The sequence below is a fragment of the Hemiscyllium ocellatum genome, chromosome 10, assembly GCF_020745735.1.
Source record: "Hemiscyllium ocellatum isolate sHemOce1 chromosome 10, sHemOce1.pat.X.cur, whole genome shotgun sequence".
NCBI lineage: Eukaryota > Metazoa > Chordata > Chondrichthyes > Orectolobiformes > Hemiscylliidae > Hemiscyllium > Hemiscyllium ocellatum.
Window position 1 is genome coordinate 87,783,951 of NC_083410.1, and position 18,144 is coordinate 87,802,094.

The window sequence follows — 18,144 nt, forward strand, 5'->3', positions numbered from 1 at the left end:
GGATTGTATTACATGGAGATAATGGATACCCAGGAGGGATTACTGATTAGTAATTCTGTCAAGGGAATTTAGGTAGGATCGTAAATAACCTGAGAGATTAGCTGACAACCTTGAAACAGCTGCTGGGGAACATTGTCTGAGAGATGTGATGAGGTAACAAGTTCAGGTAGTGATAGACCATTGATCTGTTCAGCTTACACTCTGAACTTGCTTCAAGGTGCCCTTGATTTAAACTTAAATCTACATATCTCAAATTTATTTTTATTGACAGGATGCTATCTAGTTTCTTTCTGAACTCCAATCCCTGCTTGTTGGCGACTTTCGTATCTTTACCATGTTATAAAATATATCCGATCATTGACAAACTGCTAGTATTAATCTTGAGAGGAAGAGTTCTGAACGTTTTTTTTCTTCAAACTGGTCCTTGACAATAGGCTGTTGAACTAAACACCTGAATATTTTATTTAAACGTTGGAACTTGATCCTTCATTGCTCATGTAATTAAAGTGCTCAGATCATACCACGACCTGAAGAGTACAGCTCGGGGAGTTCCACCTGAACACCCTACAGATAGGCATGATTTCAAAATTACAGTTTCAAGTAGATTTTGAATGTCATTATAAAGCTATTTCTTGTATATTTTGTCCTTGTGATGGCTTCCAGAGAGTAAAACGATAAACTAGTAGAGACATTAATTGGGAAGTATGCCCACTTTACATAAACTGTGGGGATTACATTTAAGCTTATTTTCTTTTAAATAGCTGGATCCAGTTAGGTCTTTTTAGCAAAAAAAGGTCCAGCAATGAATTAAGAATGAATGTCTTTACTCAAAGGGCGGTTAAAATGTGGCACCTGTTGCTACATGAAGTTGAGATGAAAAGCGAAGTTGCATTTACAGGAAGCTAGGATAAATACATAAATAGGATAAGATTTATAGGATATGTTGATGGCCTGGTAGGAGGCTCCTGTGGATCATTAACACTGGTGTAGATCTGTTAGGCCATGTGGATTTATTTCTGGGGTGTAAACTCTACGAAGGCTCATCTTTGGTAAGAGTTAAAAATCACACAACATCAGGTTATAGTCCAACAGGTTTAATTGGAAGCACACTAGCTTTCAGAGCGACGGTCCTTCATCAGGTGATTGTGGAGGGCTCGATCGTAACACAGAATATATAGCAAAAATTTGCAGTGTGATGTAACTGAAATTATACATTTGAAAAATTGATTGTTAAGCCTTTCATCTGTTAGAATACAGTGATAGTTTCACTTTCATTTGTAAATCACTATCCCTTTTTTTAAAAAAAAGTTGCATTCTCGGGTTATCTGTTAACAATGGTGATAGCTAGACAATATGTTGAAGGTGTTAGCCCCCTGTGTTCTCTGTCTATGACCTGATGTTTAGATTGATTCTAATCTTAAAATGTGAGGTAACGGAGTTTTACATAAATTCATGCAGTTTTTGAGCTCCGAGTTCTGCAGTATGTAATTAAGGCAAATGGAATTTTGTCCTTCATTGCTAAAGGGTTTGCCTTTAAAAACAGGAAGTTATGTTGCAGGTGTATAGGGTGCTAGCAAGGCCACACCTCGTGGCACAGTGGTTAGCACTGCTGCCTCACAGCGCCAGAGACCCGGGTTCAATTCCCGCCTCAGGCAACTGACTGTAAGGAGTTTGCACGTTCTCCCCGTGTCTGCGTGGGTTTCCTCCCACAGTCCAAAGATGTGCGGGTCAGGTGAATTGGCCATGCTAAATTGCCCGTAGTGTTCGGTAAGGGGTAAATATAGGGGTATGGGTGGGTTGCGCTTCGGTGGGTCGGTGTGGACTTGTTAGGCCGAAGGACCTGTTTCCATACTGTAAGTAATCTAATCTAATCTAAACCTGGAGTACTGTGTGCAGTTTTGGTCTCCTTATTTGAGAAAGGATGTACTGGCACTAAGGGAGTTCAGAGAAGGTTCACTAAATTGATTCCAGATTTGAAGGGGTTGGTTTATGAGGAGAGACTGAGTACATTGGAATTTAGAATGAGGGGGGAATCTTATAGAAACATATGAAATTATGAAGGGAATAGATGGAAGTAGAGAGGATGTTTCCACTGGCAGGTAAAATGAGGACAAGAGGTCATAGCCTCAAAATTAGTGGGAGCAGATTTAGGATCAAATTGAGAAGGAACTTCTTCACCCAGAGGGTTGTGAATCTGTGGAATTTTCTGCTCAGTGAAGTGGTTGAGGCATCTTCATTGTTTTTAAAGCTAAGATAACTTTTTTAAAACAGCAAAAGAATTAAGGGTTATTGTGAGAAGATGGGTTAGTAGAGTGGAGGCCACAAAATGATCAGCCATGATTTTATAAATGGCAGAGCAGGCTTGAAGGGTCAGACGACCTACTCCTGCTCCTAGTTCTTATGTTCTTGTTCTTATTAATGCTTAGGGTCATAGGATCTGAAAACATCATGGCAGTGATGGTTATTTAAATTCAATTAATATCTAGAATTGAAAAACTAGTCTCCATGATGGTAAAATCGTACTATCATCAATTAATCTTTTAAGACAAAAAAAATTGTTTACTAATTTCAATTTAGGGGAGGATCTCTGCCATGAGTATCTGGCCTGGTCTGTGAGTCTTCAGATGTGACTGAATCTGAATTAGTGCCATGAACGAGCAGCATATGAATTGAACAATTTTTACTTTCCTCTTCTGTCTGTAACAGAGGTGATTTTTAATTTGTTACTTTTTAAAAAAAAAATACGCAGTTGTGTGTTTCTTTAAACCTGACTTGAGAAATCCCATTTTTAAATAGCATACAACAAACTGCTTACAGTTAAAACAAAGTTGTTCATTCACGTGTTCAAAAGTTTGTAACAGACATTTGCTCTTCCAGGGTAGGAAAGGAAATTACAAATTTTTGAAAAATCAAAAATGCTGATATTAGTTTATCTAAGTTAGTCTATTAAGTAAATGTCCATGAATGTTTCCAGTTGGGTGATCTGCCAGAATTTCTTTATGTAGAATCTTGAATAAGATATAAAGTAGTTCAAGTTAATTCTTTTGTAGCCTGGGAAATTCATTTTTCAGGCTAAATAGTGGATTCTTTCCAGAAATTTTGAGTTTTGAGCAAAGTCGATACTGGAGGCAGATATTTAGCTGAGCCTGAGTTGTTTTTGTAGTTATCTGTTCTTGTGTAAAAATGTAAACTAAGAAACCAAGCTGAAGCTGTTCAAAATCCAACTGTTTCAGTCACGTAACTGGGGTTCCAGGATAGATCACCCTGGTGAACAAGATTGGTCAAAAACTATTGTGTTTTAGTAGAGTATGAAGACCATTAGCACCGTCTCATAAATAATATATTTCAAATGTCGTCTTTGTTCTGAGCTGGCTTGCGTAGTTATCTTGTTAGTTGTTCCTTTGTTGTGGCTTGACAGAAATATCTATAGAATGTTGAGTGTGACATTCCAGAAAATGATGTAAGTTTTTGTGTCCAGGTTACTACTGATCACTACTTTGCAGAAGTTGGCATCAGTGGCAGCCATGTTATCAGTTTAGTGAAGTGTCTATTTCAAAAGAAGTGTAAGCAAGAGGAAATAGTTTTGAAGAAAAGCAATTTCTGATTTGACTTTGTGCCTCCTTGCCATGACGCTACCCTCTGACAGAGCCTAGCAAGCTATACATTTCAAGGACAATTAGGGCTGGGTAACAAATGCAGGCCTTCCAAGCAATGCCCACATTTATGAAAGAACAAAAAAATGCAAGCCACTCTATTCCAATTACCAGTTTATTCAAATTTGGCATGCATGTTGCTTGGGCTTCTATACCATTTAGAGGTATTTATTTAATTTCGATCTTTTAAGCTCAATTATTTTGGTAGATGTAGCATCTGTTAATCTAATGGAAGTATTATAACACCATCTCCTTTTTTAGAATTTCTTTGTCTTAGGTCTTAGATTGAGGCTGAGAAAACCCAAAAAATTCCTTTTGGCCTTTCTCTTTGTGACTCTTAAAACCTACCAAGAGGTGGTGTGGAACTAGATGAGGTGATTTTAAACCTCTAGGTTTCATATCTCTCTCTAAGGAATTAACTAGCTCTTAATCAGTCCTTACCTTGCTGATGCTAGGATTTTTGCAGATGCGAAGTTGTGAATATGAAGCTAGCTGAGTTCTTTCAACAGCTTCAAATTAAGCTTTCATGTATCTTTTATAAGAAGTATGATGCCCTCACGCTGTGCCGAAGTGTTGTAATTTAAGAAACGTGGTAGTCAATTTGTACACAACAATCTCTCAATTTCTCAACAATTTAAACAATCTGCCACGTGATAACAATCAGGCTTTTATTTAAGCAGCTTTGGTTGAAGGGTTGGACAGGACAGAGGAAAATTATGTTACTCTTCCTGTAAGTTCCATGGCAGCTTTTGTGTTCACTTTTTAAAAAGTAGACATGATCTCTGGTTTAACATCTCATTCCAAAGATGCATATCTGACAATGCAGTATTTGCACTCTCCGCTAGAGTGATAGTATTAATTATGTGCTCAAGTCTGTACTTTGGGGCTTGAACAGAAATTCTGATCTCTGAGAATACTCCTGCACAATGAATTGCCGATATTTCAATTATGCTTCTAATGTTCTGTAGAGACATATATAAAAGGTGGTGAAATTTTCAGCCTCTGACATGTAACAAAAGTTTACATGCTATAGAGAGAGAGGCTGAACAGGCCGTTTTCCCTGGAGTGTCGGAGGCTGAGGGGTGACTTTATAGAGGTTTACAAAATCATGAGGAGCATGGATAGGATAAATAGACAAAGTCTTTTCCCTGGGATGGGGAATCCAGAACTAAAGGGCGTCGGTTCAGGTTGAGAGGGGAGAAATGCAAAAGAGACCTAAGGGGCAACATTTTAATGCAGAGTGTGGTACATGTACAGAATGAGCTGCTAGAAGAAGTGGTGGAGGCTAGTACGATTGTAACATTTAAAAGTCACATGGATGAGTAGATGAATAGGAGGGGTTTGGAGGGATATGGGCTGGGTGCTGGCAGATGGGACGAGATTGGGTTGGGATATCTGGGATTGTTGTATATAAAGTGACTGCCACATTTCTTAAATTACAACACTGACCACACTTTACAAGTACTTTGGCACAGTGTGAGGGCATCCTACAAGTGCAAATATTTCTTTATAGAGATACATGAAAGCTTAATCTGAAGCTGTTGAAAGAACTCAGCCAACTGCATATCCACAACTTCACATCTGCTAAAATCCTAGTGTCAGCAAGGTAAGGACTGATTAAGAGCTAGTTAACCTTAAAGAAAGGTATGAAACCTAGAGGTTTAAAATCATCTCACCTCGTTCCATGTAGAGGGCAGCACAGTGGCTCAATGGTGAGCACTACAGCCTCACAGCGCCAGTGACCCAGGTTCAATTCCAGCCTTGGGCGACTCAGAGTTTGCACATTTTCCCTGTGCCTGCTTGGGCTTCCTCCAGGTGCTACGGTTTCCTCCCGCAGTCCAAAGATGTACAGGTCACGTGAATTGGCCATGTTAAATTGCCCATAATGTTAGGTACATTAGTCAGAAGGAAGTAGGTCTGGGTGGGTTACTCTTCGGAGGGTCAGTGTGGACTTGTTGGGAAAAGGGGCCTGTTTCCACACTGTAGGGAATCTTATCATAGAGATGTGCAGAATGGTCCAACTTGTCCATACTGACCAGATATCCCAACCCCCAATCTAGTCCCACCTGCTAGGACCCAGCCATATCCCTCCAAACCCCTCCTATTCATATACCCATCCACATGCCTTTTAAGTGTTGCAATTGTACTAGCCTCCACCACTTCTTCTGGCAGCTCATTCTGTGCATGTACCACACTTTGCATGAAAAGGTTGCCCCTTAGGTCTCTTTTATATCTTTCCCCTCTTACCCAAAACCAATGCCTTCTAGTTCTGGACTCTCCCACCCCATGGAAAAGACCTTGTTTATTTATCCTATCTATCCCCCTCCTGACCTTATATACCTCTATAAGGTCACCCCTCAGCCTCTGACACTCCAGGGAAAACAGCCCCAGCCTACTCAACATCTCTCCATACCTCAAATCCTCCAGCCCTGGTAACATCCTTGTTAATCTTTTCTGAACCCTTGCAAGCATCACAGCATCTTTCCATAGGGTGGAGACCAGAATTGCATGCAATATTTCAAAAGTGGCCTAACCAATGTCTTGTATAGCCGCAACATGACCTCCTAACCCCTGTACTCTATCGTGTTATCCATAAAGGAAAGCATACCAAACACCTTCACTATCTTATCTACCTGTGAATCCACTTTCAAAGAGTTCTGAACCTGCACTTCAAGGTCTTTGTTCAGCAACACTCCCCAGGACCTTACCATAAAGTGTATAAGTCCTGCTAAGGTTTGCTTTCCCAAAATGCAGCACCTCACATTTATCTAAATTAAACATGATTGATTTTTTAAAAAGATTTATTCAATGGTTTCCCCTCATGGGTGAATTTAGAATTGGTGTCAAAGTTTAAAAAATAACAAGCTTCCCATTTTACCGGAGAGGACGAATCTCTTATGGTCTTTATTCAAGGCTGAATTGGACATATTTTTAATCTATAATGGAGTTGAGGAAATGGAGGGATGAAGATGGTAGGTAGGAAAATGGAATTAAGGCCATAATTAGATCAGTCATGATCATATTGAATGGGGGACTAGATTCAATGGGCTGAATGGCCTATTCTTTGGGATACAGTTGAAGGTCCGGTAAAACATTGCAACAGGTAAAAACAGCTTTGGATTTAATTTTTTTTAAGAAAAAGGCTATGCAAATACACTGGACTGTTACTAAGACGTGCATGATTTTAACATTTTATGCTATCTGGTTCAGAATACCCAGAAGTTGCCAACTGATAAGGCTATGGAGAGAATTCAACTAACTAAATATCGATTGACTTAATCTTCAATCTAAGATATTGGAATCCTTACTCAGATTAATTCAGCTAATTTTTTTTTCAAATTTAGTATAATGAATCCAGCATCTGGTAGCAATTGATGAAATAACTATAGCTGCTATAATATGCAATTCCTTCACTACATCTTGTGATTAACCTGAAATAATGCTCTGTGATCTCTTTTTTCCCCCTTACGCGATGGTTTTTTTTCTCATTCAAGGCTGCTCCAAATCCCGTACCAGCCTCACCATGCCTACATGCATGTTTATCAAGGGAGGGCTGCAAAATTATTTAAAAAAAAAATCTCTATCCAAGGAGCACTGAGCTGATGAAGGGTGCCCACACCAAATAGTGTATGGCTTTGTAACATTTGTCACATGTTTTGAGCTGATATTTTGGGAAGCTATGTTGCAAGTAGCCAAAGTTTGAAGATAATTATCTCATCCAATTTAATTTTGTGAGCAGTTGATATATTTTCTGCAAATGAAACAAGTCATCATAATTTAAACTATAACTGGCAATTGTGCTAGAATTCAGTTTGCAAGATAAACAAATTCATGTTGACAGAATTTCTTTAAGGAAAGGTCATAGCATTCATTTTATGGAACTTTTCGATATGAATTTGAGATGTTAAAATACATTATTCTTGTATCTTTTTTGTTTTTATTGATTATACTCAATTTAAAAATAAGGATTCCAGTATGAACACAGAGTTTCACTTCACTCTTTGTGATGAATACAATGCTTAGTCTTTTTTTTTGTAGAGTGACGTTTTTTTCTTTTGCTTCCACATTTTAGGCATTCTTGGCTTTACAGAATCAAGAAGCTAGCAGTGTGGTTGTTAGCCGTGTACATATGCATTCCTTTCATAGTAAAAATGTGCCCAGGTATTCAAGCCAAGCTGGTCTTCTTAAATTTTGGTGAGTAGCAATTCAGTGAATTGGATTAACTGCACCTGTTTGTCATTCACAAAGCCTTTGGCATGCCATCATGCATTTCGAACCAGAGCTCTAGAAATTTCCACCAGGTCAATCTGATTCACCAACTATGTGTACTCCTTTAATTTGCAACATGTCTTTGACTCTGTTTTTGTTAACCCCCTCCAAAAGAGTGGCTCAATGATACAGTTCATTTGCTTGCTTAATTACAGTAGATTAGAGAGTCCTATATGTCTGGTCCACTCTTCAATTAGATCATCAAATTCCTCTTTTTCTCACAAAAGTTATTGAGCTCAGAATGTTCCATCTTGAAATCCTTTTTTCCCTTCCTCTCTGCTGCTGTTCCATTGGTGGCTGCTCATATTCACAGGCTTCTAAAGCTAGTTTTTTCAGAAAAACCCTTATTCTGCGTTCAAAATATCTCAACATATTTAAGTGCCTGTTTTCTCAGAATATTGCATGCTGCCTATTAAAGAGACACTGTATACTTGTCAATGAAATAGCTGGTGGTTTAACATCTATATATAATTTAGGTGGATCCCATGACAAATATAACTACTTTTAAGCAAATTAGGCTACTTACTATCTTCCACCCTGCCCTTATAGTCCACTGCTCCAAATTGCAAGTACTTCAATAGTGGATAGAAACTTCACATGTCATTTAATTTAACCTAAACACATGCATCCTTTGGAAACGTGCATTCATATTGATACATTAATAACTTGTGTTTGCTTATCTATTTCATTGCTTGGGATTTTGCAGCAAAGGAATTAATTTCTTTATTCACCAGTACAAAATTTACATAGCCGTTTATGTGGGTTATTTGAAATGTTTGTTTTGCTTTTGAAGTATTATGTAAGGGGCTTATTTATTTAACTCTGAGCCATGCAAACGAGGAAGACCCCACATTTTCAGTGGCCCAGGCTTAATTAACTGCCATCAGCAAACCAGCAGCTGTCTATAATGCTCGATGGTTAATCTGTTGATAAACAACAAGAGTTTGAGACTAGGATTTCTGTGGTGCCCCCTCCTGCAACTGAACAATCAACTGATACTTGGCAATAAAGAATCTCTCCATTCTGGAGGCTTCCTGCCTCTATTCCTGATGAAGGGCTTTTGCCCAAAACGTCGATTTTTTTTTTCCCCTGCTTCTCGGATGCTGCCTGACCTGCTGTGCTTTTCCAGCACCACTCTGATCTAAACTCTGGTTTCCAGCTTCTACAGTCCTCACTGTTGCCTAATAAAGTTTCACGGTTGAATAATAGCCATAAGGTACAAGGGAGCCAACTGCTCTTCGAACCATATCCTAGTAACAGCATAGGACCCCCAACAGCATGTAAGCGAACAAAATAGTACTGAAAATGATTATAATTTAGGGAATGGTTTAACGGGGTTCCAAGCTGCAGGCTTACGGAGGCTTTCAGATAATGAAAATGCTGTTTTTGTTTCCCAGCAAATGTCTTTCCAAGTTAACTGCAAACAACTTTATGAACAGAACAAAACATCTTTAAGTTTTAGAGGCCAAAATATTGATATCTTTATTACTATAAATTTTTAATGGAGTGGTTTTTATATTTAAATATTAGTGTGTACAAATTAGCATTTCCTATATCTTTTGAGGAAAAAATGATTTATCAATAAATTAATTGGCTATTTTCTGCACAAAGTGCCTTGGTCAAGAATTTGATGGAATTGCTGTTTACGATTAAAAACAAATTATTATAGATTTGAATTTATTCTATGTAATTGGTTTGTAGTCTTAATCATTTGAAAGCTCAAATTTTTATTGACCCCTTTCTTTTGTAGTGCGGCTACCATATTTCATTGACTTGAAGAGGCCACAGGACCAAGGGTTGAACCACACATGGAATTTTTATCTTAAACCTGAAGAGACAATTACTATTGGTGCTTGGTAAGTGAGCAGAGACTGGTAAAAAAAACATTGTCTTAATTTCACAGTTGATGACAGACCTGATGTGGGTTCCTAGTGATGTATATTTTTGTTGCTTTGCTTTATTAATATTTTGGTATAGCTGGTTGTCTGTTTCATGGACTAGAGCATAAAATAGGCTGACGCTCTAGTGCAGAACAGACTGAGTGCTGCACTATGCTGTTTTTCAGGTTACACACATGCCTCTTCAGGTGGAACATTAAAAGTTCCCAAGGTATTATTTTGAAGGAGAACAGTAGACTTCTCCCTGAATCAACATCACTGAAACAAATTATATGTTCATGTTGCTGTTGTAGGAGACTTGTGTGTATACATTGACTGAGTTTTCTATGTGATAGCACCAGCAATTTGGATTTGCATGCCATTTTTAAAATATAGCATTCCATTACAGTCGTGATTGCACCTCATACATAGTTGGTTGTTAACTGCCTTTCAGTCAAGCAATATCTTAATTTTAAGAATGATCCGTGGTCTTGTTCCTTTCTATCTCTAATCTCCTCCTGCTCCTACAAATCCTCCAAGATAAATGCACTCCTTTAAATCTGTTTTTTTTCTGCAAACCTGATTTTATTTGCTTCATCACTGGTTGTCACACTCAGTTGTCTCAGTCCTAACTTCTGTTACGTCCCTATATTTTTCAGATTCTATACTTCCCTTTTCTCCCCTTAAGACACTGTAAAGCCTACCTATTTCACGTATCATTTGGTCATCTGACTAGACATTTACCGTCACTTCTTTGAAGTGATATTGTGCATAACCTATTGTTTGGCATATCCTGAGGTTGTAACTATTGTTCCCATTACCGTTTGCATTCCTGCTCTTCCTGTCAACTTGTTAAACAGTTAGTTAGAGGACAGTTAATTTAAAGGTGACTTGATGAAGGGTTATGTCAGGCCTGAAAACATTAACTGTTGCATTCTCCACAGATATCAGCTGTTGAGTTTCTCCAGCATTCTCAGTACTTGCTTTTGCATGTCTTTTTTTTTAAAACATCTAATTTTGCTGCCATTTTTTTATTTGAAAAGAAATGTCTAGTCAATTTGCTTTCCATTATTTGGGAAACTTTGTTAATAATCAAGAGACAAGCAAAAATGGTCAAGGAGGGAGCTTGCATCCTGTGTGAAATGTCATAGAGATTACAGCATGGAAATAGACCGTTCGGTCCAACCCGTCCATGCCGATCAGATATCCCAACCCTTCCTATTCATATTCCCATCCAAATGCCTCTTAAATGCCGCAATTGTACCAGCCAACACTTCCTCTGGCAGCTCATTCTGTGTACACACCACCCTCTGTGTGAAAAAGTTGCCCCTTAGGTCTCTTTTATATCTTTCCCCTCTCACCCTAAACCTATACCCTCTAGTTCTGGACTCCCCGACCCCAGGGAAAAGACTTTGTCTATTTATTCTATCCATGCCCCTCATAATTTTGTAAACCTCTATAAGGTCACCCCTCAGCCTCCGACGCTCCAGGGAAAACAGCCCCAGCCTGTTCAACCTCTCCCTGTAGCTCAGATCCTCCAACCCTGGCAACATCCTTGTAAATCTTTTCTGAACCCTTTCAAGTTTCACAACATCTTTCCGATAGGAAGGAGACCAGAATTGCATGCAATATTCTAACAGTGGCCTAACCAATGTCCTGGACAACCACAACATGACCTCCCAACTCCTGTACTCAGTACTCTGACCGATTAAAGGAAAGCATACCAAACGCCGCCTTCATGATCCTATCTACCTGCGACTCCACTTCCAAGGAGCTATGAACCTGCACTCCAAGGTCTCTTTGTTTGTCAATTTAATACAAATTGATGTCAAGCCACCAGATCTTTGTACAAAGAAATAAAACTTGATAACATCATGTTACATAAATTCCATAACAATAGATGGAAATAAATTCTTAGCTAAAAGTGAAACAAAATTTCATGGATGTTAAGAACTGGCAATTATAGCTGTGTGGTAAGCTCTTTCAAAGAGCTATTACAACTGCAACCTTCTACATCACCTTTTGGTTTTGTAAGATGAAGTGTTGACAGCACCCACTCAATGCTTTTTAATGTTCTAGTTAACTTTACACCCCAGTTCCATGCATTAGATTCTCTACAGTATGGAAACCGGCCCTTCAGCCCGACCCTCCAAAGAGCAACCCACCACGAACCACTTCCCCACCCTACATTTATTAATGCACCTAACACCATGGGCAACTTAGCATGGCCAATTCACCTGACCTGCACATCTTTAGATTGTGGGAGGAGACCAGAGCACACGGAGGAAGCCCTCCCAGACACTGGGAGTATGTGCAAACTTGACACAAACAGTCGTCCGAGGTGGGAATTGGACCCAGGTTCCTGGCACTGTGAGGCTGCAGTGTTAACCACTGAGCCACCATGCTCCCATTGTTCTTCTATCGTGTATATCTTCCTTAAATAAGCTTTTAAACTGTTTAATTTCAAAAGATAGGAAGTCTTACATTTTCAGTAGCATTTCAGACAGTTGTTGGAAATCAGTGCATTAGATACTTTTGAAGTGAGCAGCAGCTATTTGAACATGGCAGGTTCCCATGTGATAACGACCGGGTCTTTGTATTTCTGGCATTCTCTTAAAGGAAAATAATAGTTCTGACACAAGAAGCAGCTCTATTGCACCTCCTTTCAAATATTATTGCAATCTCTTCCCTCACTGCTATATCTATTAGAATCCCAACAACATTGATCCTGCATGCTGTCTGCGCTGCCTACTCACTTGCTCAGGATACCTTTCCACCTACACTAATACTAACAGCTGTGCTATCCAGCGTAATTTCCCTTAATGCCTCCCTATTTCAGTCCACCATAGAATTGAAAGAATCCAGGGTAATGCCTGACATTTGGCTTCTAACCCCTAATGAGAGGATCCTCTCTTTTTCACTACCCTGAGCAACTGACCAAATCTAAGACCTTGGACTGATATTTGAGGCTATCCTTGACTTGGCTGAGGAATGTTGATAATGTGGCAAGCTTCCTGGCTTTATCTGTGCTAAATAGCATTGTAATGCAGCAGTACCATGAAGCTGGAATCTCTAGGTGAAGGGCCAGGCAAAGCCGGGATGCTGTGAGAATCCAGGTAGGCTAAGAGTGAGTGACTACAATGAGAGTCAGTGAGCAGCCTAGAGATGTAGCCTGGCCTAGTCCATGAGCTGGATGTGTGTCCCTGAGTGCTTCAGCATTACAATAATATATAGTAGTCATTGCACACCAAGGTGCAGTGTTAGAGCGCAAAAGCATACCGAAAGTGAATTGGTATGACATTGTTAGGTTTATGTTCTGTTGTTTTTTTCCTTAAGATTCTTGCACACTTGATGCAGCTGCAATGTGCTAGCTTCTGTGAACAACGACCAAATTTTATCAAGCACAGTGTAGTATAAACTTTCTGGAAGAACTTTTAAAACAGGGCTTGGCAGAGTTATGTCAAATTCTGGATTAGTGGTGCTGGAAGAACACAGCAGTTCAGGCAGCATCCAAGAAGCAGCAAAATCGATGTTTCGAGCAAAAGCCCTTCATTAGGAATCAGGTTCAATGATGCAATGAGCTGCTGCTGACTCTTGAAAGAGGCTCACACAAGGAGTCTGGCTAGGCCCATCAATTACTTGCGCTAGCCCATGCCATTCAGGTCTTTATAATCTGTCCCTTGTCAGTGCAGTGCTCCTTCAGTACTACAATGGAGTGTCCAGCTCTGATTGTTGTGCTCAAATACTGAATTTATTCTCCTCATTTTGGTTGAATGCAGAACCTTCCATTCATTCAGTAATGCTCTCCTTGGTCATTGTCAGTCAAAGTCTATCGTGATTGTGGGTATGTTTGCCAAGCTGGGAAGTTTATTTGTAGACGTTTCGTCCCCTGTCTAGGTGACATTTTTTAGATTACTTACAGTGTGGAAACAGGCCCTTCGGCCCAACAAGTCCACACTGACCCGCCGAAGCGCAACCCACCCATGCCCCTACATTTACCCCTTACCTAACACTACGGGCAATTTAGCATGGCCAATTCACCTGACCTGCACATCTTTGGACTGTGGGAGGAAACCGGAGCACCCGGAGGAAACCCACGCAGACACGGGGAGAACGTGCAAACTCCACACAGTCAGTCGCCTGAGTCGGGAATTGAACCCGGGTCTCTGGTGCTGTGAGGCAGCAGTGCTAACCACTGTGCCACCGTGCCGCCCTAAAGCGCTTGTGTCTTCTGGAATTTTATTAGTTCATTTTCTGCCGCTTTTGGTTGCTAGTTCCAGTTATTCATTGTAGTTGGCAGCATATTGGGTCTGTGTGCTTGTTGATGGAGTCTGTGGCTGAGTGCCATGCTTCTAGAAATTCTGTGGCTGTCCTATGTTTAGGTTGTCCTATGATCATTGTGTTGTCCCAGGCGAATCTGTAGTCCTTGTCATGTGTGTATAGCTACTAAGGACAGCTGGCCTGGGGTTTAATGGCTAGTTGGTATTTGTGGATGCAGATTGCTAGTTGTCTGCTTGTTTGCTCTATATACTGTTTTGTGCAGTTTCTGCATGGTATCCTGTAAATTATGTTAGGCTTGCACGTGATTGGTTTAGGGTTTTTTGTTCTGGCGAGTTGTTGCCTGTGTATGGCTGTCGGTTTATGGGCTGTCCTGAATTAGAGGTCAGGGAAGTCTGGCCATCAGTTCAGACTTTTTTTTAATAAAAGGTAGTGTGATTTTGGTATAAAGCGCACAATTTTGAAATTTGCTTGAACTCTGAGCATCAATTATAAATAATAGGACTAACATAAGTATGTATGTTTGCAGGTTGGTTATATAAAATGTACACTGAGAGAAGCTCTCTTTTATCCTCATTTTCTCCATTTTTTTTTCCACTTCCAGGATACTCTGCATTATTCCTTCCTTGAGCAGTTAAACAGAGGACGTGTCAGTATTTTTACCTCTGCAACTCTGACTTGGCCTGCTAGGAGATGAGTGAAAATGAAGGTTGACTTGTCCTCTAATTAAATTGCTTCTTTGTATTGTCAGTTGTAGCTCACAGCACTCTTGCTTCTAAGTCAAATGGGTCTGTATTCTAGTTGGGCACAAGACTTGCAAGTTGTGAACTCTCTGAGAGGGAGAGTAATCAACTTGAAAAAGGGCATGGATAGGTTGGTGGAGTGGGCAGCCATAAAACTGATACTATTTAATAGTGTGAAGTAAAGCATATTAGTAGGAAGATTTGAGGAGCAGCAATACAAACTAATTTAACAATACAATTGTTAAGAGCTGGTGCAGAGTGACCAATGGGTATTTCTGTGAAAACTGTTGAAGGTGACATGGACATATCTGAGAAAGTGATTAATAAGGTGTATGTGGTACTAAAATTTATAATAAAAGGCATAAACTACCATGAGAAAGTGATGGTAAACCTTTATGAAACAGCCTCATCTCGAGTATGCTGTCCAATTATAGCTTCCACACATTGGGAACAATGCAAAAGCCTTAGACAAAAGGCAGAAAAGATTCTGTTTCCACAGACGAGGGACTCTGAGTCAGTCATAGAGATGTACAGCACAGAAACAGACTCTTTGGTCCAATTCGTCCATGCCGACCAGATATCGTAAATTAACCTAGTCCCATTTGCCAGCACTTGGTCCATATCCCTCTTAAACCCTTTCTATTGATATACCCATTCAGATGCCTTGTTTTAAGTGTCTCAGCCTCCTCCACTTCCTCGGGCAGCTCATTCCATAACGCACCACATGCCTCTATGTGGGAAAAAAGTTGCCCCTCCGGTTCCTTTTTAAATCTTTCCCTCTTCACCTTACCCCTATGTCTTCTAGTTTTGGATGCCCCCACTCCATGGAAAAGACCTTGCTTATTTACCCTATGCACGCTCCTCACTTGATAAACTTCTGTAAGGTCATCCCTCAGCCTCCTCTTCTCCAAAGAAAGCATTCCTGATGAAGGGCTCTTGCCCACGGCATCTGTTCTCCTGCTCCTCGGATGCTGCCTGACCTGTACTTTTTCAGCACCCCATTCTCGACTCCAAGGAAAACAGCCCCAGCCTATTCAGTCTCACCTTATTGCTCCAACCCTCTAACCTTGGCAGCATCCTTGTAAATCTTTTCTGAACCCTTTCAAATTTCACAACATCCTTCCTACAGGAGGGAGACCAGAGTTGCGTACAATATTCCAGATGTTGCCTAACCAATGCCCTGTACAGCTGCAACACAACTTCCCAGATCCTATACTCAGTGCTCTGACCAATAAAGGCAAGTATACCAAACACCTTCACTGTCCTATCTACCTGCAACTCCACTTTCAAGGAGCTATGAACAGTAGATCAATAGATTTGGGCTGTTTTATGAAAAGAAAGTTAAGATTTGATAGAGACTTTTAAAATATGAGAAACTGGAGAGACTAAATTGAAAGTGTTCCCATTATTGGAAGTGTCAGGTGCTAAGAGAGACCAAATCAATGGTGACAGTAAAAAGAGCCAAAGGCAATATGAAGAACTTTTTTTAATGCATCAAGTATCTAGAACAGATTGCACGAGTATGGTGGGGTGGATTCAATTGTGACTTTCACAAGGGAATTGGGTAGTTATCTGAATATTTTAAAAATTGCCAAGTTGAGGAAAAGAGAAGGAAGTGAAACGAGTTGATATGCTCTTGCAACAAATAGGGAATAGCTGACCCAATTGGCTGCTGCATTTGCTTTGAACATTCTGTAAAAAGAAAGTATTTTTCAGATGAGGATTTTCTCCAAGGAACCTGACCGTTGCTCTTCTGACACTAAGTCTGAGATTAAAGCTAGCAATCTTTTTTTAAAATGAATCAAAGCTATAAGCAGTACCTGCATTAAATATTGGTGTTGTAGTGGTAATGTCATTGAACATCTAATCCAGAACCGTAGGCTAGCGTTCTGAATTCCACCATGGCAGAAGGTAAATTTGAATGGAGTAAAAAAGGTAGTCTAATGGTGACCATGTTGATTGTCATAATATCATGACACGAATGTCCTTTCCAGGGAAGGAAATCTGCTATTCATTCCTGGCCTACAAGTGATTGCAGACCCACAACAATGTGGCTGACTCTTAACAGTCCTCTGGGCAATTAAGAATGGGTAACAAATGCTGGTCTAACCAGTGATGCCTACATTCCATAAATGAATATTGTTTGTAATAATTCTGTAAACTCCCTGATGCTAGATGTAACTTTAGAATTACTTCTTAGGCTACACTCTTCTCCAAAAACCTAAACTTTGCCAATCTTTCTAACTAACATTGAACATTACCACATTTTTGACGAACTGTCCAATGCGTTCTTAGGAGTTGTTTCTTCCCTGCTGTAAAACTAAGCTCTTAAGATATTCCTATATTAAAAATCTCAGGTTTTCCTCGTACTGACTTTATTACAGTAAATATCAGACTTTGTCACCTAAGCACTCATATTGTTAAATTCGATGTTTTTAACTATTTTATAATAGCAAAATCCCATAACTTGGAAGATTGGTTGTCATTGTAATTTTAGCATTAAACATTTTATAAATATCCTTCTGGAAAGAAAGCCTATTTATTTTTTCCCGATCTGCATTATGATATTGAAACTGTTTCACAAGAACTCAACTGGTTCACTAATTTTCCTATAAAGGAGGAAACCTATCTGGGTCTGGTCTGTCTGTGACTTAACTGTTGAGTCAACCAAATGGAAATGTTGAAGCAAATAGTACTTCGTTGTATTGAAATGGTTTAAAAAGGCAGTCTTGCTGCTGCCACCACTGCCATCTTCGGGCATCAAGGAATGTGCAGTAAATGCTGTGGTCCCAATAAGATTGCATCCTAAAAATGTGATTCATTTTTTAAAGTATTTTGTCAAAACCAGAGTAATCTGACTCGATCATGAGACCTGATGTCACACTTCTCACCATTTGATTTGAACGCAAGGATGACATTTTGAAAATAACTGCAATTTGTTATGATAAACTTTGCAATAAGAATGTATCAGCAAATTGTGTAATATTTGACTGTAGCCGACATAAATCTTAAAACTTGTTAAGGTTGCAACATTTGTGGATGACTTTTCTGATGGGTTTTAAATAGATGAAACTGTAAGATTTTGTTACTATTTTCTATTATGCAATTTTCTTCAATTTAAACTGGATATTAAAGTTTATTTAAAACTTCTGACAATTAGTGACTTCATATGGAATGTAATAGTTAGTTCTTATCTTCCATTTCCTATTTAATTTTGATTTAGAAAACTACCTAAATTTGCGACCAACCCACAACTACTGTTTTAGTGACAATCATTACAGCAGTCAGGAGATCTCAGCTGAACTCAGGTCAGGAAGACTGTCT

The 18,144-nt window shown here is 39.4% G+C and overlaps 1 protein-coding gene across 1 annotated transcript in view; it reads left to right on the forward strand.

Moving 5' to 3' along the window:
* The window catches only part of abhd12 (abhydrolase domain containing 12, lysophospholipase), a 151,974-nt gene that overhangs the window by 16,149 nt on the left and 117,681 nt on the right, over positions 1–18,144 (forward strand). Inside the window, exons 3-4 of the mRNA XM_060831719.1 lie at positions 7,726–7,847; positions 9,673–9,778. Of these exons, the coding sequence (XP_060687702.1) occupies positions 7,726–7,847; positions 9,673–9,778 (228 nt within the window). The remainder of the gene's footprint in view (positions 1–7,725; positions 7,848–9,672; positions 9,779–18,144) is intronic.